This window comes from Protopterus annectens, chromosome 3.part0 (genome assembly GCF_019279795.1).
Source record: "Protopterus annectens isolate FY-2018-M chromosome 3.part0, PAN1.0, whole genome shotgun sequence".
NCBI classification, from domain to species: Eukaryota; Metazoa; Chordata; order Ceratodontiformes; family Protopteridae; genus Protopterus; species Protopterus annectens.
Window position 1 is genome coordinate 32829894 of NC_056731.1, and position 26054 is coordinate 32855947.

The following is a 26054-nucleotide window of genomic DNA, read 5'->3' on the forward strand; positions in this document are numbered from 1 at the left end:
CACACTCTCCTAGATACTAAATTGACAAGGCAGTCTAGAGGGAATACCACTAAGGGCCCATGCAGGCCTGCAGTGAAGGTTTCAAGAAAAACTGACTTCTCAGGAGAAGGGGCTTTAAAGCTCCAGCCTCCCTTCTGTCTAACTGATTCTAGAAGGTTGCTGAATGAGGCATCGTCACAGGAGATTCTGGGGAACCATTCTCCTTAATGAGGTCAATATCCTCTGATAACAGCTTCTAAGGGAAGTCTAAGTGTCTCCTCTTACAATGGTACTTTCTGCACTCCTCTTGGAGAGGGGAGCCCAGAAGAGATAAGGAAGCATTGGGACAGCCCTGGTTCTGGTGCTGCTAGAGGCCTTGAGCTGCAGGCTATCCATGAACAAGATGATGGGAGACAAAGGTAGCAGGTAGACAGAAGGATTGGCTGGATCTGATATGGAGTATGACCCCCCAACCCCCAAACTGGATGGGATCCTCTCCACAGCTCTGAAAGCTGCAGCTGAAGCCATCAGACTACGGAAAGGCCTCCTCTGATCCAAAGATACCAGGGAAGGACCCACATCAACACTGACATGGCTGAATAGAAGGTCAAGATTGGAGTTGAGCTGTGTAAGGCTGATGCCCCAAGGGGCAGGGATGGCTCTAAAAGCCTCACAGTCAACACTGATCTGCACCCCCTGACCTCTCGATTCTGGCTGGAGTTGAATGTAACAAGGTTAAAGACAGAGCTGAAGGCAGCCATACTGTCAGTGCTAACAACGGAATCATACAGGCTAGAGCCAGATCCAAGAACACTGGATTAAAAGAGTAGACCAACAAAGGAAAAAAAAAAAAAAAAAAAGGTGCAGAGGGGCCAGCTCTCTCCACCCTCAGAGCAAAGGGGAGGGAATGATCCCCAGGTCAATATGCACCTGCAAAAAAGTCAGCATAATTTTGTCCAAGTCTTCTTCCCTAAGTCTCTAAATGGACCTCAAAGACCTAGAAGATGTCATCAAAGATGGCTTAGGAGACTGGTGGGTGACAGCTCTGTGGAGAATTCTGTTTCTGGTGCAGCAGCTAGAGTGGGGGGGGCAATACTGGGTTGGACATACAGACAAGAAAGAACTCTGCACATCCAAGAGTTGGGACCAATGTGGCTCCATTGTTGATACAAAAGAAGCCAGGGATTGGGACTGGAGTAGTGCCAATGTTGAATCCAAGAAAATAGCAGAGGAAACCAACTGCTTCGGGGCCTTCTGTACTTGCTCATCAGAAACTGAAAACTTAGCAGACCTCTTTCTTGATTATTTCTATTTTTTTCTTTAAATATGTCTTTTTATTCCTTCTTTCTGTCTTTATCCTTATCTCTGTCCTTCATAGCCTTCTCTAAGACTTCTTAACTGAAGAAGAAACAGAGCAGGGAGATACTACAACAGCAGAAGTGTGAAGGAGCCCTTTTAAGATGAGCTTGGCATGCCTAACAGGCAAGGCCCTCAACCAAAAGGTGACACAGGCCTCACAGTCCCAATCTAGATGAGCAGCTCCCAGACAGTACAAATAGCAGTTATGCAAGTCTTGCAAAGGCTACTTGTGACTACAAGCCAAGCACTTTCAAAACACTGAAGTCTTCTCAGCTACTCTGAAGACAAAATTGTACTGAATACTGCATACAAGAAATATACAGGGCAGGGAAAAGGCTCTTGATCACAAGCCCTAAAACCTAGCTTCTCAGTCAAGAAGAGGGAGAGGAGCAAGGACTAGAATACGAATAAAAGTAAACTCTTAACACCAAAAAATGCTTGAAATTGCTATAAGACACTTAGCTGTGCAGAGTTCTAGAGACCAAGTCCATCTTCAAGTGTGGCAAATGAAATCTGGGGACATTAGGAAGTGCAGGGCATTATGGGAAAGGAGTTTGAGCTTTGCAGCCAAAAGTTTAAAGTACTATCTTAAGTTCCAGTAACCCATAGGATGAGGCAGATGGAAGAGACATCAGATAATTAGTTTGGTTTTGCTGGAGATCAGAGGTCATCTGTATTGTTCTATCCCTATTTCAAAGTTTATGAAGAATTTTTGTATAGCTGTTTATAACAGGTTAATGGTAGTGGTTCAACACAGAAGAGCTCAAACATCTGCAAAGAGAATGAAGGTTGCTGACTGCAGATGCGTGCTTTTTGTTATAAATATAATTCTAAATAAGTAGAGGGCCTAATACAGATCTTTTTGGAACATCTACAGCATTTGGCTCAGGAGAAGACAGTGTACCATTCCAGTGAACAGGCTGGGTTCTTCCAATGAGGGAGTTAGAGAATCACTTTATATATTGTTGCTGTGCCCCTGATCTTTGAGTCTAAACACTAGTACATAAGGTGGGAAACCATACCAGATGTGTTAGACAGGTCAAGGAATCAGGAAGCCACAAAATTTTTTTTCACTGCATTTTAGATGTACAAAGCTTAAAAAGGCTAATAATACTGTTTCAGTTCTTTATGCAAGCCTAAGGCCATGTTGTATTGGGGAGAGTCATTTATTTGTAACAGTTAAGGAATTATTTAAAGATGCATTTTTAAGTATTTTGGAAAGTGGGATAATATGGTTAAAACTAGACTGTTATAGAGAGTAACCCCCTTTGTGAAGAGGAGTGATGTATGACTGTTTCTGGAGTTGTGGTACTATATATTCTTTGATAGAATGATCTGTAAGAGACAGAGACGGTTATGATATTAGCAACAATGCTCAGATATTGCTGAATTCTCCTCCAATCATTATTCTGAAAAATATATTTTTCTGAAGGATCTTACAAATTCCTTAAGTATAAAAGTCTATTCAGCTTCATCGCCACCTTACCAAGTCTACCACCTCCATATATCTAAAGAATAATTACTAAGGCATTCCAATTTCTCCTCACATAAGTACAGATGCTGTCCCATATATTTAATTTGTAGTTTGTTTTTGAACTCTTGTACTCTTTCTAAAGCCATCCTTAGGTAACACTTTGCAAAATGAAATACTGTGCTATATGTGTTAATTCTTAACAGTTATTCTTCTAATGGCACTATCATTTGATTTTAATAACTTGTTAACCACCTTCTATTTAAGTCAGCACATTACGGGCTGGATCTGTCTAGCTGCCTTATCACACAGTCCTAATCTTTAAATCCTCAGTAAAGCTATTTCAGATCCTGTGTTACTTCAGCAGTACCAGAATTTATAGCTCCCCTTAATACTTCGGCGTCAAGATCAAATGATCTCTGTGTTTAGTTGAACATTTCATTATACTTAGTCTCACCTGTATGTTCTTGAGCTGGCTACAAACCTTCTATCTCTCCCACGCATACAGAACAACACAATACAATATACTGAGCTAAGAGGCAAATGTATTACTTGCCATGTTAATTTTGAGAACACCATAGATGTTAGATTTACTGCATATACACATGCACACAGACACACACATACATATAAAATATGTAAAATATGAATAATCAGACACAACACACCCACACAAAGACACATGCATATATATAAAATATGTAAAACATGAATAATCAGACACAACACACCCATACACACACACACACACACACACACACACACACACACACACACACACACACACACACATACACACACACACTCATTCATTCATTCTGTTCAGTATCAGTTTTGCTTCACATTTTGTACTTTCATAAGCAGTTAATTTTTTTTCCAGGTATGGAAAAATAACAGATTGATCTGTATACAGTTACCTTGATTTGGAGGTCTTCAGAGCTATCAGTTTCCAGGTAAGAAGAAAGTAGCTTTGGTAAAACGTTTGCAACTGCAACAGCACGTGCATGCTCAGGAGAATGCCTTCCAATCTGCCCCAAGGCCCACGCAGTTGCTGCCTTAATATGGTCTTCTGGTTCTTCTGACAGGCAGATAGTCAACTGAGGCACCCCCTGTAGTGTTGTTCAAAAGCACACACATTGAGAATTAGTGACAGAAGACTAGAGAGATTCATACTAATAAGGACTTAAAGAAAGCATAGCTTCCCTATTTCTTTCTTAACTCTGTCTTCCTCTGACCAAAGAAGCTGCAGATTACTGAACAGCTGCCAAAACTGATAAGGATGACTTTGTGAAGGAAGCTTACAAACTAAAAATGACATGAGCATTCTTCAAATAAAGTTGCACATTTTCTGCACCGCTTTTCTGCACATTAAAATCAAAGTGATAAAGAAACTGTGCATGGAGAATAAAAAATACAGACTTGTAGAGCTCATAAAAAGATAATTATTTTACAATTTAAAATAAGAAATGGCATTGTTTTGAAGAATTTAATTTTTCATTTTACAAAAAGGACGGTGTAATTATGAATTCTCAGACCTCATCTTTGTACGTACAGCTAATTAAAAAGACTGCTGCTGGGCACATCATATATCACAAATGTCATTCTGATCAAATGGGGAAATGAAAGCTTGTGAAAAAATAGCGAAAACAAAGATTCCATATATGTTAATGCATTGAAATCAGACTCAATTAAATACAATAATTGTCTAGTGTATTATATTACAGCTGAACATATATTCTGAGAACAATATTAAAACAAATGCTTTACTAAACTACAGATATATGGAATTGATTGACAGCCTGTTACTACTATTGCCCATTACAGATTTTCAATCATCTACAAACAACTTAATGACAGTTTTGTAATTAATATTGTACCAATAAATGATCATTCCCTGTTTCAAGTTTCATTGATAAAGGTCTGAAAAAGAAACAGTGTCCAAAGAGTTGCTCTGTCTCAAAATGCTTAATCAATAGGTTAACCTACACAGTCCTAAGTTCACTATAAATAATCATTTTGAAATTCTTAAAAAAAAAACAGGCATGAATCTACAGTAGTTTTCCTGAAAGCTAAGAGCACATAATTCATACATGCAAGAAAAAAATATTACTTACAATAAAGGTATACACACACACACACACACATATATATATATATATATATATATATATATATATATATATATATATATATATATATAGATAGATAGATACACATATATGCGTGTGTGTGTGTATTCTGTGCAACACTGTGATCCTATTAAACCTTCAATAGTAAAGTTGTACAACACATTCTTTTCAATCTAAATTGAAAAAATTTTTTTCTTAAAATGTAGACAGTTACTATAGAAAAAAGTAGCAAAAAACAAAGAAACAATGAAGCAAATATATTTATTCAGAAAAGGAGCTAAATTATTTATTTTACAATAAAATGCAATACTAAAATGGAATAGTACTCTGATATAGAAATATATGTATAAATTTTAGTCAATTGCATAGCCAAGAGATTTATATTACAAACTGACTTCATGGATCTTTGTTCAGACTGGGCAAAATGATGATTACTTGGAACAATTGTTACCATCTGCAGTAACAGTTCAATGGACTTTTCTTTCTACATAAATCAGACAGAATTTATACTGCAATCCAAAACCACCAAATGCAGAACAGAGAGGAGGAGGAGAATTTATACTGCAGCCTATTTCACTGCCTGCTCTCGTCTTAGCAAACAGTAATTTCTGACAAGGTAAGCAGCTGCAAAAGTGTTATTTATTACTCTTCTGATATTTGGTATAGGAAAAGAACTGATTTTTGGGGGTCAAATAGCCATGCCATTTCATGATGCATTACCAGGAAAATATTAACACCAAATTAAACAGTACCTTCTTAAAACAGAAACATATTTATTTACTGATACTGTATTTTGTGTTTCTACAGTTAAACAGAAAGCTATTTCAAATATACTACATATTTTCATTCAGAAAATGTTCCATATTTGGATCTTCTAATACATGAATGCTATACTAATATATTAAACACGCTTAAGATCTTGCTTTGTCTACAACTTCTTCAATAAGAGCTGCATGTTTAAACACATGACATGCATATAATGAAGTTAATACAACAAACCAACCTTGGAAACGATCACTGCCATTGCCAGATTTTCAGAGTGGGCTGCAACATAACCAAGCATCATAATACCAGGTAGCCTGATGCTGCCTTTACATTCACCAATGTAGTCAATGACAGCAGCTACTCCACCTGCATTAACGATAAGCTGGGAGAGCTAAAAAAAAAAAACAGAACAAGTGAAAAACAGTGATTGATATGCCATGTGCTGATAAATGTATGCTGCACCCCAAAATGTATTATTAACAGGCCTATATTTCACATACACGCATGCTGTGTAACCTATCATTCCTGCTGTCTCCTTGGTAATTAAATTACTATGCATACTTCATAGATGCCTGTTTCACGGGTTTAATTTGCTACATGTTAATTTATCCTACCTCTCAACAGTCAGTCTCTTTTTTTGAAACATCTTCTTACACTGGTAAGCCTTGCAATGTATATCATTATGTACTAGAGGCAGAAAATAGGTTGCCTGACTTACACTTTCACTTTAGCTATCAGCACAGAACGAATGAGAGGTGCATATGACTCATGACCTAAAGAAAATCTTAATATGATTAAACAGATTACATTTAGTTCAGTTTAGAAACAAATTTTTGACACATGCTTGTTTCTCTTACCCTTTACTGGCTTTATGAAATTATGTACCAGGATGGATGAGCAATGAACTAAAATAAGGAATGTTCCCCAAATTATAAAAATGTACTTGGAATAAGTAAGACAAAGAACACATACAGACAAAACTGACTGTAACTTACCTTCATGAGTGAGCAGGAAGGACAACAACTTCAGATGGCAAAGTCAGAGTGAATTATCAAAGTCTCATCTCCTTACTAGTGCTGATAATGGCAAAAAGAAATCACAAATTCTAATGTCATGGCACTAGGATTAACAGAATGTAATTTAAGTGGCCATGGATTTATCATGCATCTTTTATAAAGAATTCTAGGGAGTATTGTTCTTCTGATTTCACTTTTTTTAATTTACTGACTATGTAGATCCCCCTAAGCATATAGCTGTTTTACAGTGGAGATTTAGGATGCTGTCTGTATTACCTGGAGAAAAAACTGGCCATGACATTGAGAAATATATCCCTGCTTATCACTGACAAATGCAATGGGATCCTTAACATGATCTCAGCTATAATCACTGGCTAAAGAAGGTTAGCACATCAGGAATGCATCAATCCTCCCAAGTTGCACAACAATGTCATTACTGGAAAAATAATCCAATGCTTGATGTGGGGATAGAACCCCGGACTTTGTGATGTTCCAGTAAAGCCACATATAATGCATAATAATGTATGATCCCACTATTCTTGTGTGTGTGTGTGATAAATTCTGTGCGGAGTCTGCATGTCCTCCCAGTGGTCGCGTGGGTTTCCTCCGGGTGATCCAGTTTCCTCCCACATCCTAAAGACATGCTGTCGGTGGATTGTACACTCTAAATTGGCCCTAGGTGTGAGTGCGTGCATGTGTGTGCCTTCCATGGAAGGTTAGGTGCCGAGCTGGCAACTCGGCACTGTAAAACTCTACTGACAATCCTGACCGGACAGGTGATCCGCAGTGGTGACCCCTAACCGGGAAAAGCCGAAAGCAAAAGAAGAAGAAGAATCACGCATATATTTTGCAAATATAACAAAAAGGACCTTCTTTGTAAGAGTTGTATGAATCAGCTTTGCAATATCAATGCATCTACCAAGGAGAGACAACCTAGAAATGCACTTTTACTCATGTCTGAAATATAAGATCTCTGCTATGATATATGTCGCACTAAAACTGCACTATTCCTGAACCCAGACAGAGGTTAAAGTGACTACAGGAACTCAATATATTTAAACATCTTAAACAAACTGTTAAAAAACCATGAAGAAGTCAAAGGGCAACTATGCCCCAAAAGTGTGCACTACCACTGCTCCAACTACTGATCTATGCCACTAGCAAAGGGCTTTAAAGTGGTCAGCACTAATTATGCCTAATAAATTTAAATCTCAACTGATCCATCTCTACTCCACACATCCCTTACAGCAATGTGAATCTTGGCTTGTTAATATCAAAGTTGGTGATGCTAAATTTATATCCATAGCTTGTATTTATGTACCCAGGTATGGATGAAATTACTACTGATGAAGTGCCACACTGGCATTATGATCATTTTAACTCAAAGTGACTCACTATAAAGAGACTTTGGCCCTGACTAAACCCTGGATTTTGGTGATGGTGCAATGATCAGTACATATGTTCCCAGGTATTCCATGAAAGGAATTATTATATGTACCTTAAAATTTTTTTAAATTTGGAATGTTCATTTTTTTTTTTAAATTTGGAATGTTCATTTTTTTAAGGTATTTAAAGAAGAAAGATACAGGAATGCATGCCCAAACTGGGCAGAACAAAAAAGAAGATGAAAAAGAGTTTGGGAGAAAACAATGACTGAAGGTGAAAGCAGACAGCATTGTGAATGAGAATGCTTTGAAGACACTTGAAGTATCACGGTCTAAGAATTTACAAAGGAGAACAGAGATTGCTGTACCAATGGAGGCAGTAAAAAGTAAGATTCTATGAATACCTTGCAACTTATATGCCTAAACCCAAGGTACAAGAGGATGAGGCATCGGAAGCCATGATCGCTCATGTGGAAGTGACGGGTCTATATTATATTCTCAAAAGCCAACAATGTCAAAACTGACATTGTCGACACGAGAATATTGAATGCTCAGAATCTCGAGAGTGTAAATGGAAATCTCCATAAGGGGAGATTTCCATTTACTGCAATGTAGTGCGGTCTCGGAGTTGATATATTTAAGTAGTGGGGGGTGTGGGGGGTGCAGGGGGGCTTGCCCCCCTGCTTAAACCCATTAGGGTACTTTTTTCTTTTTTTTTTTTGTCTTTTTATAAGGTCGATGTTTGAAGACATCGACCATATGGTGTTGACCATATGTTGTTCAATGTTCAACATCGATCTTATAATACAGACCCGAAGTGACTGAGCATTTACAAAACGATAACCAGGATTTAAATTATAAATATTAATCTGTGGTTAAAATTACGGCAAAGGAAAGTGGATTTTGGGGATAGGCAAAGAAGAGATACATATGTATCACCGGTGTGCTTGAAAAGGAAGAACAAGACAGCCAGGCTTTTGTTCAGGAATCCATGGCAATCTGGAATGGATCGCATGTTGTGCAAGTGAAATCTGAAACAGCACATTAAATTCTTGTGGCTGTCTGACAGTGTCTGATGAACAACTCTGACATACAGTTGTGAGATCTGTAAGGACCATATCTTGCCTCTGCTTTGGCATTCAGGGGAGGTGTGTACAGTTAGTTATAGCTAAGTGCACTCTGATGAGGATTACAGTTCCTTCACTTAGACAAGAATGCAGTTTGTGAAGGCTATGAGAAAGCTGCATTCTCAACTGTTTTACCTGACAATAGTTTGAGACTATTTTGCATAATTTTTTTAAGACTTTTCCAGATTTGCAGGATGCAGCACATGCTGTCTATGAGACTGACCATAAAGGACTGCAGGAGTTAGACAAGGAGTTTAGACTACTACTACTACAGAGGTGTATGACAGATCTGGATTAATTAACTCTGTGCTTTGCATTGACTGAAAATGTTTAGAAGTTCCATGCAGAATGAAAGAGTTAGGAACTTTTAGCGCACATATGTCAAACAGGCAGAAGGTTGCACATGCCGCAGTGAAGCAAGTCTGTTGAAGAGAAGATGGACAACAACTAATGGTTTGAAATACACAGCATTGTTAGAAACACTTACATGGATAGGGGAGGGCTTCCATCACTACCACTGACTGTGTAACAAGACTTACAGTAAATCAGAAATAGGAAAATTATTCTTGTGTGAAGACTTAAATGATTAAACACTTGGAAGTTTTGTGTGTAGGATTTAGGGTGTGATGTAGAGCATGACATAGGCTATGCATGCTAAGGTAAAGTAAGCCAGATGAAACAAATATGGATTTTTTTTGTTGAAAACTGAAAAATAATGATGAGATTGTTTATACTGTTATTTAGCTGACTTCCTTCTAGAAAAAGGTATTGAGTCAAATGTTAAACTTACAAAGGAATGTATTAAGTATGAACATTCATGCAGACATGAGAGATTTCCTTCATCTGCTTTAAGTGCATTTCACAACTTACATATTGTTAGAAATGTGTTGTTTATTTAATGAATGCTTGAAAGAAATGTGGAAAATGTTAGAATATTACAAATGGTATTTACTTTTCACATACTTCCCAATGGGGGGGACAACCAGGAGGGAAAGTACAATTGTGTAAGTAAACGTACCATAACAGCAAATAATGTCCTGACAGATTACTGTTGCAGTAGCCTAAGAAATATGAGTCCTACCCCATTGCTACCGGCCAGTTTTTCAAATCTGAAGAGTGCTTGAGAGGAGCTCCATATAAAGGACAGTTAGTGAGCGAAAAGCTCGGAGCTTTCAACCCCCAAAAAGGGAGGTAATGGCACTGAAAGAAAAATGCCAGGAAATAACCAAAAAGGGAAACTATATAGACTTACCAAGATGGCTGCACACAGAACAAAATTTCAGCTCAACCAGAGTGAAAACAGAACCTGAGAAAAAGGCACCAGTGAAATGTAAGCTTGGGTAAAATTCAACTACTGCCTAGTAAGTACACTGCCTGTTTGCCAACAAAGAAGAAATTTAGAGAACTTGAAAGAAAATCAACCAGAAAAGATGAAGAGAAAACACTGGCTGGGAAGAATCCTGTAGTTGTTCAGCAAAAAACATAGGTTTATAGGCAAGTACCAGGCTAGCTGTAGACCATTTTAAGCCAGGCCAATTTCCGTTTCTGTGCTGGAAATAACTTATTCTATTTGGTTATAGAATGGCCTTACCCATCCCATGGTCAATAATTATATATTACCGCTAATAAGAATAACTGGGATCATATCATGGATAATTTGAGAGGATCCGTGCATGGAATAAAGCAGTTAGGAACTACCTTTGTCTATCAGTAGCACATGGGGCAGTTCTATGGTAAATATTCTGTTTCCCATCCATAGATCTATGCTGTGTTTCAAAATGAACAGGGATGAACTTTATTTTATGTGGATGGGGAGTTTGTTTCACAGCAGTGTTATCCTTTACAAGATATACCTGTCCCTCCAAACTGTTCTTTTGATCTTGCAGAAGAGGTTTAGATCCCTATACTCAGTATTTCTGATGCCATTTGATTTGCTGATGTGCGTTAAACCCATTAGTAGTGGGTCAGGGGATACTTTGTATGCCAGATACATGTCAACTCTTAGCAGACTATATCCTTTTAGCAAGGTATCTCTGTGGGAGTCCCAGTTGTTGCAAGTATCTGGACTGATACATGTCAGAGGGGGCTTTATATTCAATGAATGGCATAATGAGGACAGAGTAAAGGGCTGCAATGACATCTATAGAGCTATACACAATCATTTTGTTTACAAGCTATGCAATATAGAAGGACTTTCTTACAACCATAGACAAATATTGGTCAAAAGTTAGGTCACTGCCCACATAAGTTACCACATTCTGAACAACTGGGTCATCTCTTAGGGGGTATATTGTCAATATGGTAGTTCCCTGAGTTAGATGACTTCCCAAAGACTACAATAATGCATTTTTTGGCATTTAGTTTCAGTCCAGATTATGGCACCAGTTATTTATTTCAGACAAATCTTCCTGCAAGATGGCTAAGTCATTTGGAGATTCAATGACTGCTCCTAGCTTGCAGTCACTGTCAAACTTATAAAGCCAGAGCCCTTTGGAACTGGCTTTTACTTCAGAAAAGGTCCCAGCACAAAACCCTGGGGGACTGAAATGGTGACTGGTCTGGGTTCCGGCGTGTAGATCGCGAGACAAATGCCCGCGAGCTACATCGCCGAAACCAGAAGGCCGCAGCACCGCTAAACCATAGAGCGGTGCTGCCGAAACGTAGATACCATGCGGAAAGATACGGCGGTGAGAAAACACACAAAAGCAGACGGCCCCTAAGGCAAACACGCAGGCCGTCAACACATAGCGTACACGGCCGGCAAACACACGCTGATCGGTGCGATAAACAGCACAACGGTAGTGCTCCAAAACTGTTGCAAAAGCAGATATGAAACTAGTACTTACCCTCACAGCCCCAGTTGTCCACGCAAACACAGCAAACAGTCCCCGAGAAGCAGGAAGTAAAGTCCCCATCACGTAGAGAAATGCACGGCACACTTTACCCGAGGAATGCTGCAGAGAATAGCAGGTCATGTGTCAGGCTAAACCCTTAAAGGTACAGACAAAGCAGTGTCAGGGTCAATAGTCCATACACACTATAACCTAGGGAAACTCCTGTCTGTGTACTAGTAGTAAGCATGTCACAGCAGGGGGTCTGTAGTACAGGACAAACCCAAATAACAGGCATGCCTGCAACAAACAGTACCTATCCTGCTAGAGCCCCTGAGTGCAGTTGTAAGTGTGACCATGCCAACCTGGTAAAGCATGACATACTACCCAGTAGCAGGAGATATAGTAGCTGTAACCCATCTCCGACTCCACAGTAGTGTAAGACATGCAGGTTTTGCTAAACACATCAAGTTGTCCCTGTTACAGGGGTATAGACAAGTACCCAGCCCCATGTAGGAAGACAAGGGTGCAAGACAGAGGTACCTCCCTATGTAACATCTGCCACTTAAACAGACACCAAGCCCTATACCGTGATTGGCTGGCAGCAACAACTGGGAGTTAAAGGGGGCTGGCACAGTACACACAGAACCTGTGCTCAATTAGGCATCGTGGACTCTAAACAGAGTACAAGCATACGGCAACCCCAGGGATGTGTTAACTGCAGACATTGCAACCATAGTGAAGAGGCTGTCAGAGACGGTTGGAGTGCACAAAGCTCTACAGGGCCACTGTGACAGACAGAGTTACTACACACGGTGTAAGACAAGGAGGTGTAAACCGAGTGGCCTACAGTCTGGAAGGGACTTCCTCCAAGTTCAGTAGTATATCCCATACCAAGCTCCACCGGCTGTGATGGATTCCGAGAGACTATCTACAAGTGCTGCAACCATGCTGGAATGTATGTATGTGTATAGCCCTGGTCTGATTGGCAACAAATACAGCACAGTGCCCAGCCAACGTGGCAAACCCATGCTGGTGGTGGAGGGGTACCTCTACCATTTGGAACGTGAGACACCACCAAAACGGTACTGGGCATGTAGTGAGCGGAGAGCGAAGGCATGCAGAGGACGTGCCATCACTGTTCGCCAGGAAGAGGGTGAGGAATTGCTGAAATCACTGCCACACCAGCACGGCCCAGATGCAACAATGGCACAAGTGGCTACATTGCGAGCGGAACTGCGGCAGAGGGCGGTAACTGGTAATGAATTGCCGAGCTTGGTAATGCAGAGTGTGCTAGGCACAGCAGATGACAATGTACTGCAGGAGATGCCTTGTCGTGCAACCCTTCGAAGAAGCATCACCAGGGTACGGCAGCAGGCACGGGCATCCATGGCTACACCCCCAGCAACCCTTGCAGATATTGATGCCAGCCAGTATCCACTCCGTAGTGGCAGCTTCATCCACGTAGCAGCTGCACAGATAGAATCCATGGGTAACCTAGACTGGAAGGCTACAGAGGTGGCCAAGGCCCTAGTAGAATGACCTTTCGGTTTGATAGGTAACTCTTTGTTGCTTAATTAATAAATGAAAGTAATAGTGTGAGACAACCACCTGGATAAGGTCACCTTGGAAACTGAGAGACCTTGTTTGCCTAGAGCATAGGAGAGGAATAGTTGGCCTGACTTCCTTATTTCCTTAGTCCTGTGCAGGTAAAAACGTAATTGTCTATGAACGTCCAATTGGTGTAATTGGTACTCTGCCTTGTTGGTGTGGTTAGGGAAAAACACAAAAAGGTCTATAGATTGGTTTAAATTATTTTCTGAGCAAACTTTCGGAAGAAACAAAGGATTATTCCTCAGAGCAACCTTGTCCTTATGAAAAACCAAGTATGGAGGACAAACACATAGTGCCTGAAGTTCACAGATGTGTCTGGCTGAAGTAAAAGCTACCAGAAAGAGTGTCTTCCAAGACAGAAACTTAATGGGGCAGGATGCTGCTGGTTCAAAAGGTGGCAGAGTTAAGGAAGTTAGTACCAGATTAAGGACCCAAGGAGGAGGGGGATCTCTCACTGGAGGCCTAAGGAGAGTGGTCCCTCTCAAAAAAGCTTTACAGAGCTTATAATTCATAATGTTTGAATGTTTGAATTTGACAGACCAACATGAAAGTTAGAAATGGCCGCTAATTGAACCCTGATTGTAGCAGAAGCGGACCCAGAATGAAAAAGTTGTGCTAGGAATTCTAGAATTTCATGGACTGGGGCTGAAAAGGGATCTACGTTCCTAGCCTCTGCCCAACAAGAAAAACATTTACATTTACTAGCATAGATTTTTCTGGTTGTGGACTTGTGAGAGGAGACAATAATTTCACGTACAGCCAGGGAAATACTAGGAAGCCTGGCTAAGGTTGGAAGTGGAGCAACCAAGCTGTGAGCTGGAGGGTTTGGAGGGATTGATGCAACCCATCTGATTGATGAATCAGTAGGTCTGGAATTGAATCCAGAGTCCAGGGCTGATCGAGAAGGTAATGGTGCAGGAATGGGAACCATATCTGTCGAGGCCAGTAGGGAGCAATGAGGATCATTTTGCAACCCAACGATATTGCTTTCTGTACGAGTTTTGGAATCAGGGGAAATGGAGGAAAGGCATAAAGAAATCTCTGTGGCCAATCGTGGACTAGAGCGTCTCTGGGTGAGTGACCTGGAAGTGGAAGAAGGGAGAAGTAGTTGCTGCATTTGCTGTTGAAGGGGGTGGCAAAAAGATCGCAGCAAGGCTGTCCCATTTGTGAAAGATAAGATCCGCAGCTTCCTGATTCAGAGACCACTCATGAGGCATGAGGATAGCTCTGCTGAACCTGATCGCTATGACGTTGGACCTTCCAGGGATGTGCGTCGCAATCAGAAAACGTTGGGAGGAAATCGCCCACTGCCACAGTCTGAGTGCTTCTCGACACAGGGGGTAGGACCTGGTTCCGCACTGCCAGTTGATGTACCACACCACTGACATGTTGTCTGTTTGAATTGCAATGGCCCCAGAAGGAAGAGAGTCCTGAAGGGCTTGCAACACTAGGAGCACGGCTCTCATTTCTAGGACATTTATGTGCAGATGGTACTTGTGAGGCTGCCAAGTGCCTTGGACTGTCCTGCCCTGATAATGCCCCCCCCCCACCCTATCAGGGAGGCATCTGTGGTCACTGTGGCTACCGGAGGAGGCTGAATGAAGGGTCTGCCCTGAGTCACTAGTGGGGAGACCATCCACCAGGAAAGGTGCCTTTTGCATGCGTCTGTAATCATGATCATGTGAGACATGGGCAGCTGTTGGAAAGACCACTGTGTGAACAGAAGCCACTGAAGGATCCTCATGTAAAAGCGGGCCGGTGGGATTAGAAGAATGGCTGTCGCCATGGAACCCAGAGTTTGAAGGATGAACCTGACTTGGGATTCTTTTGCTCTGCATTAGAATTTGTACTTGCTGACGAATTGTAGACATCCTTTCTGGGGGTAGCCTTGCGGACATGTTCCTTGTATCTAAGTCTGCACCTATGTAGGTGATAGATTGACAGGGCAACAAGGCAGATTTTTCAAAGTTTATTGTAATGCCTAGCTGGGAGCAGACTGTGATTGTATAGTCCCTGGCTTGTAGAAGTTGATGCCTGGTAGTAGCAGTGAGGAGCCAGTCGTCTAGATATGGAAACACCTGGAATCCTCGATGTCTCAGGTGAGCCGTGACCACTGCCATACATTTGGTGAACCCCTTGGGGGCTGTGGTGAGACCAAAGGGCAGAGCTCTGAACTGGTAATGACTGGCTCCCAGCCGGAAGCGAAGAAATCTCCTGGAGCGCCTGTCCATCTTGATATGGTAGTACGCGTCCTGAAGATCTATCGAGCACATCCAATTGTCCTGACCCAGAAAGGGTAGAATGGACTGTAGCATGACCATCCGAAACTTTGTTCTTTGTACAGACCTGTTTAGTCTGCTGAGATCCAGAATCAGTCTCCAGTCACCTGTCTTTTTTGGTACCAAAAAGAACCTTGAGTAAGTTCCGGATCCGTGCTGGTCTGCCAGGACTTCCTGGATGACTCTTTTTTTCTAGCAGTTTTGAGATTTCTATTACTGCTTGGTCCTTCAGATTGGGTGGAACATCTGGAAGGGATTTCCTTGACGGTAAGGGGGGTTGACAGAAGGGAATTTTGTAACCTCCGGGTATAATGGACTGTACCCATCTGTCTTGCGTTAAATTTTGCCAGGCTTTTGGGTACAGTGAAAGTCTTCCCCTGACTCTCTCCAGAGGTGAGCAGCCAGGCAACCCTTCAGGGAAGCTGAAAGGGCTTATCAGAAAAGGATTCTCTGTTGCCCTGGTTCTGCAGACCTCCTCTGCCATGAGGGCGGCGTCTGTTGTTATTGTTTCCCCCTCTACCCCTGGAGGAAAAATTGCTACGTGTGTTAGGCAAGTCTCCCTGGGATTTTTGAAACCACATTTTGCCATTCTTCTGACCCTTGGGGTACGGTCTAGAAGGAGTGGAAAAACGGACTCCCATGGCAGAGAGAGTTTTGCCTTCTTGCTCACACCTAGTCAAAGTGTCTTTCACCTGTGGTCCAAAAAGAAAGGAACCATCAAAGGGGGTGTTGGTGAATGACGCTCAAAAGGGTTCCGCAAAATTACACAGCCGCATCCATGCATGCCTCCTAAGGGCCACACCAGTACCTGCGGCTCTACTCGCACCATCGGCTGCAAAGGAAATGAGCCTCATGGAGGAGTTAACTACAGAATTAAGCATCGCCAGCTTGGAAGCTACTTTAGCTTGAGCCCCCTCAGCTGATGGATCTTGAAGGGTATCTCTGAGCTCTTTAAGGAGATCCCTCTGAAGCCAGGTAAAATGACATAAGTAGTTCAGTGACCTCATAGAAAAAGTCACTGAAGAGAACATTCGCTTCCCATATCTGTCCATGATCCTAGACTCCTTGTTAGGAGGATGGACAGATGAAGAGGTCTCCTCTAACTCTTTTTTGGTGGCTGCTGCTACCACCATGGCATCAACAGGAACACCTTTGGTAAGGAACTGCTTATCCTGGGGTGCTGTGATGAATTTTCCAGGTCTCCTCGGAGTTGGTTCCACTGTATCCAGAACTGACCAAGCCTTTCGAGTCACCACTGCCATAAGTGGATTGAAAAGTGGAGAAACCCAGGAGGTGGAAGGTCGGGAACCGAACGCATCCAGAAATACAGACTCATCCTCGGTAGGGGCTAGGGGATTCCAGTTTCCCCTCTGCTTAAGCATTTCTAGGATGTCTGAGAAGGAAACATCTTCAGAAGGGGATCTCGGGGACCCTTCCAAATCATCTAAGTCTGTATCAGAAGTGACAGACTCAGGGGAGTCAATGTGCTTCCTCTTGCACTTCTTCTTACAAGGGGGCTCCTCTGAATGATCAGGGGAGGCCTCGGAAGAAGAGGAAACACCCAATGGGGTGCCCTGGAGCGCCGGTTCCCTACACTTGGGGTCTGGAGGAGGAGCAGAGGTTGGCACAGGCACTACAGAGGACGGAGCCGGTGGGGCCGATAGTGGAGCTGACTCAGTGGCCAGCACACTCCTCATGATATCGAAGGCGTCCTGGCCACGATGCAGAGAAAGCTCCGGTTCCAAGGAAATCTGAGTCTTTCTCCGCACCAAGGGAGATGGCCCTGAGGCCGATGTAGGAGCCGAGCTCACCTGCACCGAAGTTCCGAGAGGGAGAACCAGGTCGGACAAGGGTCCGATGCCACTCGCCCCCCCGGAGCTGATGAGGAAACCCCGGTGCTCAGATCCCTCGATGGAAGGCACCACCGAAGGGATCAGAGCTAACGTTGGAACCGAAGGAGACAGAGTTATCGGAGCTGACGGTTCCACTACTCGAACCCCAATGAACTCTGGCTCCGAACTCATTGGAGTCGGAGGAGGAACATCGACAGAAGTGGATGTTGAGGAGGGCTGGACAACATCTTGGCAAGTGCCTGCGACTTTAGCAACCTACTGACCACTCTCTCCACATTGTGATCGGACAGCCTAGAGGATCGAAAGGAGTGAGAGGATCGGTGACTGCGCTCGCTCTGAAGCAAAGGAGATTGAGGAGCCGAATGTACCGATTCCAGTGAAGGGGATCTCAGCCTCTTGTGGCTCCGCAAAGGCTCTGAAGTTTCTGATGGAGCCGATGGGGAGATAGTCTTATTGGTACTAGCCGGAACCGAAGTAGAAGGTAGAGTCTGAACCGAGGATGGCTCCAAACTTGGAGCCGATGGCTTGGTAGATTTAGGGGATTTCACAGACTGAGAGCTCTTGGCCGGTGAATCCTGGGGTTTTAAAAGACCCCTAAGAATAAGCTTATTATTATGCTCCTTCAGGACTCTTGGACTAAAGGCATGGCAGATAGAACAAGAGTCCTGCAGGTGCACAGCGCCTAAACAATAGACGCAAGAAGTGTGCCCATTTGTCAGAGACATTTTCTGACAGCATGAGTCACACTTCTTGAATCCAGACACTTTGGATTCCTTTGACATCCTGAAAGAAGGAAACAACAAATACACCAGCAGCTACCAAAGCAAAATACAGCCTACACAAAAAACACACTATACTACAAGACTATAGATAAAGTTTTTTTTTTTTTTTTAATAGGAAAGCCTCTAACTTAAACGGCTAGCCTATGAAAGAAAGGTAGAAGGAAAGCCTCTAACCTAAATGGCTAACCTGACAAGAAGAGGATGGGGGGGAGGGGTGGGGAGAACTCTCTAAGTTAAATGAGTTCTACAAGGTAAAGAAGGGATACTACAACTAAACACTTGCTATCACAAAAACAAGACTAATTGTTAACAATAAAACACTGAAAATATAAAATTCTAGAGTAAGAAAGTTATACAAAAAACTTTCTACGAGCCTGAGCCAGAAAAACGGCACCTTGCAGCTGAAGTGGCAAATGAGATCTGAGTAGCTATCGCTAGGCATCATGGGATAAGGGGTAGCATTGAGCCAGTAAACAGCTCTCGAGCTATAGAAGATGACCGAGTCGGAGCCGAGGATCGGCTCCGATCCCAACCAGCAAGAACGAAGGCGAGATAGACAACTTAACATTTATTATTCACTGTACACCAGGCAGATGAGGAGCAAAATTTTCCCAGCAATTAGGGAATGCCAAGAGGCAGGTGTGAGATTCAAGCTGCTGTACCCAGCTGTCTACAGATGATCTTTTCCTGGAGGATCAAACAAGTTTGGATGCAGAACAGGCTAAGGAGGAAATAAAAACATTTTAACCAACAAAAAATGTGCCAGAAGGCAGAAGGGAACACTGCTTCTCATTCTTCTGAGCAATAAAGTTCATAGACAGACTTTTCCATTGCAACCTTTTTCAATGTTCCAAAGGAAAATGCATGAAAGACGGAAAAAAGCACAGGACTTGATTAGAAGAATCAGGAGTACCTTGGATATGTACCAGAGTCTGGTGTTGGGAGAGAGGTGATAGGTTCATAGGTGATTACTAGGCGAATGGCACAACATCCTTTACAAGCTTAGCTAATAATACTCAGGATATGACAATATTATATCTTAATTCCCCAGATATGGGATGGGGTAATATCAGGGTAGTGGGTCTTTGGGTGCTGGAGCCCTGCATTATTTTACAGACTGCCTCTGTCCATAAGGGACAAGGGCAGTATCCCAGGAGTGAATTTATGGTTTCTCATCCATTTATCCAAATTCTTTTCTGAAGAGCGTGAGGGACACACTTTGTTTTACGAAGAAGCAAAGTTTATTCCATAGACAAAGTAGACTTTGGGATACGAATCTGTCTCTCCAACAAGCTCTGTTTGAGTCTGAGTTAAGGTTCAGGTCCATGGAATGCATTACCCTTGTATAATTTTTCTTGTGAATATGTAACATTTTCATCAGGGCTGGATCAGAGAATGCCTTGTAGGTCTGGCATAAGTCACCTCTCAATAAACGATATGAGATGGAATAAAGGGATAGGGCCTTTAGTCAGTCTGCGTAAGACATGTGTCTTATGCTTTACATTTTTTAGTGAGAAACCTCTGGGGCAGCTCAAATTGGTGTAAGTGCCTAGTTAGGTATATGCCGAAGGGAGCACTGTACTTGATTATGGTCCTAATAAGGGCCAAGTACAATGGCATTATGACTTCCATTGATCTTGATGCCATGCCTTTACTTATAAGTTGAGCCACAGAGAAGGATTTCCTTGCTACTGTAGCTACCTGGTGGTCAAAGTTTAGGTTACTATCTATCTGTGTTCCTAGGTCCCTCACCACTGGGTCTACTTTTAGGGGTCTGCAATCAGTATTATAATTTGCAGAGATATCTGATTTATGAAGAGTATGATTTTTTTAGCATTTAGTCACAGACCATGGTTTTGGCACCAGTCGTTTGTCATTTTTAGGCCTGTTTGTTGGATGTCAACAGTGAACTTTGTGAGACAGAGGCCCCCAACATTGATCTCCACTTCAGAGAAAAATACACCAAACAGGAAAGGTCTCAACACTGAACTCTGTGGGACACCACTACTAACAGGTTTCTTATTAGAAGTGGATTCACCTATCCGGACAACATGTGCCCTGTCAGTGAGCCATCTAATGTTGCAAGGGTTTATGCCTGATTCAGTAACTTCTATGATCTCTGAGAGGGGGATTGTATCAAAAGCTTTGGCCAGGTCTAGATAAATGGTGTGTACTGTTTTACCCTCATCCAAGGCTCTGGTGACTTTTTCAAAGAAGTCCACCAGACTAAGCAGGCTTCCCTTTGATAAAGCCAAATTGGATCTGGTCCAGTTTTTGGAGAGTTCCTATGTCGTTATTGATCAGGTCCATGATAATTCTCTCCATGGCCTTGTAGATAAGACTGGTCAAGCTTATGGGTCTGTAGTTTCCTGGGTCAGTTGATACCCCCCCCCCCCTTGTGCAGAGGGACAACTTTTGCAGTCCTTCATTCCTCTGGGTCAAAGCCTGTTCAGAAGTTGTGGTTAAAGTGGGTTTCTAGTGCCCCCGATAGATTCTGTTTCTGTTTTAAGCTATTTAAGAAGCATCCTGAAATATTGTCAGGACCCACAGAGGCTGTGTCTACTCAAATTCATTGAGTCATTTGCCAATATTATCATTATTCCTAGGCATAGACTGTCCAAAGTCAAGCTTCCTGTTCAGCCAACTCAATACATTTGAGTATAAACTTCTGAAGATTCGTAAGTTACAACTAAAGAGCAGGTACCTATTAGAGTCCATTAGAACTAGTAGCGTACCCAAAGGATTCAGGGCATGGAAATACCCCATGAGGTTTATCCCAAATTTAGCTCTACACAGGGACCTGCTCCAACTATTTGACTTACATGGATGTGAGCTAACAGAGCTCCTGGTAAAGCATAATAGTAGGCAAATAGAAGAATTGTGCAATGAAATAATCCTACTTGATAAATTTATCACAGAGGACTGCTTATATGATCAATATAAAATTCAGCATTCCTGCATATTCCACAATATTGATACCCAAATTCATAAAACGAAGGAAAGGAAGCAGAAAAAGGTGGAAAGGGACAGAGTGGAATATAGCAATGATAAAGCATATCCACCACCACTAGCCTCCCAAGTGGTGAGGAGGAAAGAAAGGAGAAATATGACTTAAGACATTTCCCAGGTTCCTGAGTAACTGAGGGACGGATACAACATGGGAAATGGCCCACAGCATGAGCATCTCAGCCCTGAGCAACCCCATTTGGAGTATCAACCACTTCGGCAATCCAAGAGACTGAGGGACAAACAACAAACAGGGAGGGAGCCATGGCTGAGGAGACAATATCATCAGCAGCAGTCCATGGGGGGTGGGGGGGGTGGAAGAATACCACATAGAACAAGAAGACCTGGAGGAAGTGAGGTGTGCTTGCAATGTCTCTAAGGACTTGTGTCGTAGCACTGTTGTTACGAATTTTGTAGGTGACTTTAACTCATTCCCTCCAGTAGAGCTCTTTTGAGTGTGTACCTTTAACTCCCAGTAGGTGTGGCTTCAGCCTTTAAAAAATGAAGTTATCACATTACAGTTCTAACAAATACTTATTGACAGAGGTCATATATCAATACAATTTTGTTTGCATCATATATGATTCAAGATAAAATATTCTGATGCCTTGTGTGTGCATGGTTTTGAAATTATTAATGCAAATATGAACAGGCAATATTTGACGCCTAGAGGAGCAGTAGGAGGTAACTGCAGAAATGCCTGTAGACGTCACTTAGCTGTAATGAGTTAAAGTATTTAATTTCAGCTCCATGGATACTGATCATTCTCAAGCTCAGCTTTTATCTAAGGGCTTTCCTTTTGTTATGAGTCAGGGGAACAGTATTGTAAGTGTATTAATTGATTCAAAACAATTCACTAAAAACTTAATTTTAAAACAATGTTTGGACAAACTAATCCTAGTGTTAATGACTTAAGATTACCTAGTACCTGTAACCCACCCCTCCACCCCATGCTGCAAGCCTTTGAAAGTATTTGTGAATCAGATCCAAGATCCACTATAGGTTCACAGGTGAATAGGGGGTAAGTTGAATTCTAAATTATGTAAGCAGGAACTTGAAACATTAAAGAAATTAAGAGTTTCAGACATAAGAATAATGGAGCCAGATAAAGGGGGTGGGGTTAAGATCATGAATAAGATGGACTGAACAGATTGTACGTATAACATCCTATTTGATAATACCTATAGGTATTTGATAATACCTATAGGCAATTCTCAAAAAATGAGATGCATATGGCATATAAGAAGATTGCACTAGTACTTTATGATATGCTCACACAGAGGCAGATTAGCCAAGATGAGTACAATTATTTGAACTTGAAAAATTCTATGGTATCCACCATTTTTGGGGTACCAAAGATTCACAAAAATAGTAACAAACCACCAAAGTGCCCTGTAATGGATGCAAGGAATTCCATTACTTCTCAACTAGCAAACTTCTTAGACCACTACCTAAAAGGACTGGTACAAAAGGTCCCACACATATGCAAGGACGCATGGAACTTCTTAAAGAAATGCAATGAGTCTTTGATGAATTATATATTTTTATAACCATAGATAGCAAGGACTTGTACAGTACAATTCCACATGATATAGATATGCAGTGGTTTACTGAATTCTTTGAGACACACAGTGACTTCTCCCAGGAAATAATTGAAATGTTTACTGAATTATTAAGGTTGGTCCTGTACAATAACTATATATTTTTTGAAAATCAGTACTTTTTGCAAAAACATGGGGTAGCCATAGGTTCAGCCTGTGGGTTCCTTTATGCTAATATAGTCATGATTGAATGGGAACAGAAATATATTTTTAATAGGAATTCCCCCAATCCTGGTACCTCTGTAGGAGGTACCTGGATGATATATGTGTTGTATGGAAGGATGAAAGGGAAAAAAATACCAGCTTTCTTGGAAAACATTAATGATACAACAACATTTTGAAAATCTACACACAACGTAGATCGTGACAGTATTTCTTATTTGGATGTCGTGCTTATGAAAGACTACAATCGTAGACTGATTTCTAGAATCCACAGGAAGCCAACCTACTCCAATGCCTTTTTACATTATGTACATTTTCACCCTATTGCCCAGAAAAAAGATGTGGTTAAAGGGGGACTAGTAAGAGCAGCAAGGATGGTCACCAATTATGTTGACTTCCTAGAAGAATGTGTGAACCTATAGAACATGTTTTTAAGGAGAGGTTATCCAGGGGGTTTTACTGACCCCATTTTGGTGGAGGTGGTTCAAAACAGGGTAAATAACTATTTTGTTCCCATATTGTCAGGATAAAAAGCTACCCCAGATTTTTCACCCCTCAATGAACATAGGAAAAATCAGATAGGCAATTTTAAGTGTAGTTTCATTACCACTTACTCATGATATAGGGCAGAAAAAAAGCACCTGGTATGCATAGATGCGAGGCATGTAACTTTTGTGATCACATACTCGTATGCAACCACTTTCATGTGAAGGAGAGATTTGCTGTAAAAGGGAGATACAGTCGTTCTAGCAGGGGTGTGACACACATGGCTCTTTGCCAAGAATGCTTTAGATTCTACGTGGGCAAAACAGAGTGGATGTTCAGGGAAAGAATGCGGGAGTATTTATATGATATTCATAGAAAAAATAATACTAATGCACTAGCAAAACACATTACTTATTTCCCGGGTATGTAGTTACATTTGTAGTGCTTGAACAACTACCGATAAATCCTAGGGGAGCCCAAAAGGACTGGTTTTAGAACAGAAAGAACTTTACTAGCAGCTGCAACTTAATGCAGCACATACACCAGGACTTAATGAGGATTCCTCTATTACTTGTTTACTTAAATTTAAAGTTTTTAGAAGATAAAATAAGCTCATATTTTATCATGTTCAACATCTATTGTTTGAGGTTTGTATTTATATTACATTTTGTTACAACTTAGTAATATATTAGTTTTATTTGATGAACAGCTCATCCTTTTTAAGTACATTAATTTATGATGGAGTTAAAGACTACTTCTGCTTTAAGAAATAGGGGCAAAGTTAAACATCTGACTTGTTCATTCACTTTTTAAACCAGCTCATAAGTTACAATGTTGCAGTTGATAAAATCTTTGTATATTCTGGAAGACAAATGTGCTTATGCAACTTTTAAGTGGATTTTGTACTACTTTTAAAGTGGATTTTAACAAATTGTACTACAATAAATGGTGGTTTGTTTTTGGATGTTCTTGCAGCCTTCCAAGTTTTTTTGAAATATCAGAATACTGTTAAAACAACCTAAGAACAGTACAGTAACAAACAGATGGCATTTCTTTAACAAGTGCAGGCTGAAAAGCAGTGATAAATTCAACAAAATCAATAAATGCAGCACAGAAGTGCTAAATAACACTAAGACAGTTAGAGCAAGTGCAAAAACTAGTAATCACAGGTGTCCAACCCAGGCTCAGGAAAACTCTGAATAAATGAGCAGAATCTCACAAAAATGTAATTCTTTTATACAAGCAGGATGAAAGAATTTTACACAGTTAAGCCCTCAGGCCAATCAGATCAGCACACAATAAGTTTTCCACCAGCAGCCCCCAAGTTAGATGGGTAGAATTCAGCTCTCTGTTCTCACCAGAGTGAAAAAGAATACTCTTAATGTAAAATGAACTGGTTTTGAGCTTAACTGCAATAAAAAATGCTTTACAAAAAAGTCATAATTCCTGCAGTATCCGGAATCCTTGGAAATATGTTCACTAACCCTGAGAAATGGCCACAAAATACAGAAAAAAGTGCACAAACAACAAAACCTCAACAACACAGAAAAACTTTGCAAAACATAGAAATATTTTGGCAGACTCGGGAGAACTTTGGCAAACTCAGAACAGCTTTTGCAGTATCAGAGGAGGTTAGGTTGTTGTAACAGTATTCTGATATTTCCTAAGAGTAGTACAACATTTCCTTAACAAGTGCAGGCTGAAAAACAGAGATAAATTCAACCAAATCAATAAATGCAGCACCGCAGTGTTAATAGCACTGAGACAGAGCAAGTGCAAAAAAATACTTAGATCAGCTTTGTAGGTCCAGATGGTTTTTGAAGCAAAGTAAAGATATTAGTGAAGATCAGGAAGAAAAAAACAGCAATAATGAGATTAATGAATAAACTGGAGACTATAAAGCATCAATCAAATTTGTGAAATATGGCTTGGGAAAAAAGGGCTGACAAAAGACTGGACATTTTTTTTACTTTGTTTGATTTGCAGGTGGGCTGTAAAGCATATACCCCCAAATTATGACATTAATGTTTAGAAGGACACTAAAGATAAAGAAGTAACTGCAAGTAAAACATGTTTTGCTCTTATTAGCATTTGTATAAAATATTTCAAGATATAAACTGCATGTTCTATTGTAAAGTAGTTTTGTAGTAGGTCTATATTAGTTTGCTGAAATTCATTTTCAGCAAACTCCAATTCATCAACCTGCAGT

General features: G+C 41.1%; 1 protein-coding gene across 2 annotated transcripts in view; it reads right to left on the reverse strand.

Moving 5' to 3' along the window:
- Nucleotides 1-26054, reverse strand: part of SPAG6 (sperm associated antigen 6) — an 812261-nt gene that overhangs the window by 464534 nt on the left and 321673 nt on the right. For both annotated transcript variants that reach the window (XM_044064563.1, XM_044064564.1), the window contains 2 exons: nt 5942-6094; nt 3727-3918 (listed from right to left, as the gene is read on the reverse strand). In XM_044064563.1, the coding sequence (XP_043920498.1) occupies nt 3727-3918; nt 5942-6094 (345 nt within the window). The remainder of the gene's footprint in view (nt 1-3726; nt 3919-5941; nt 6095-26054) is intronic.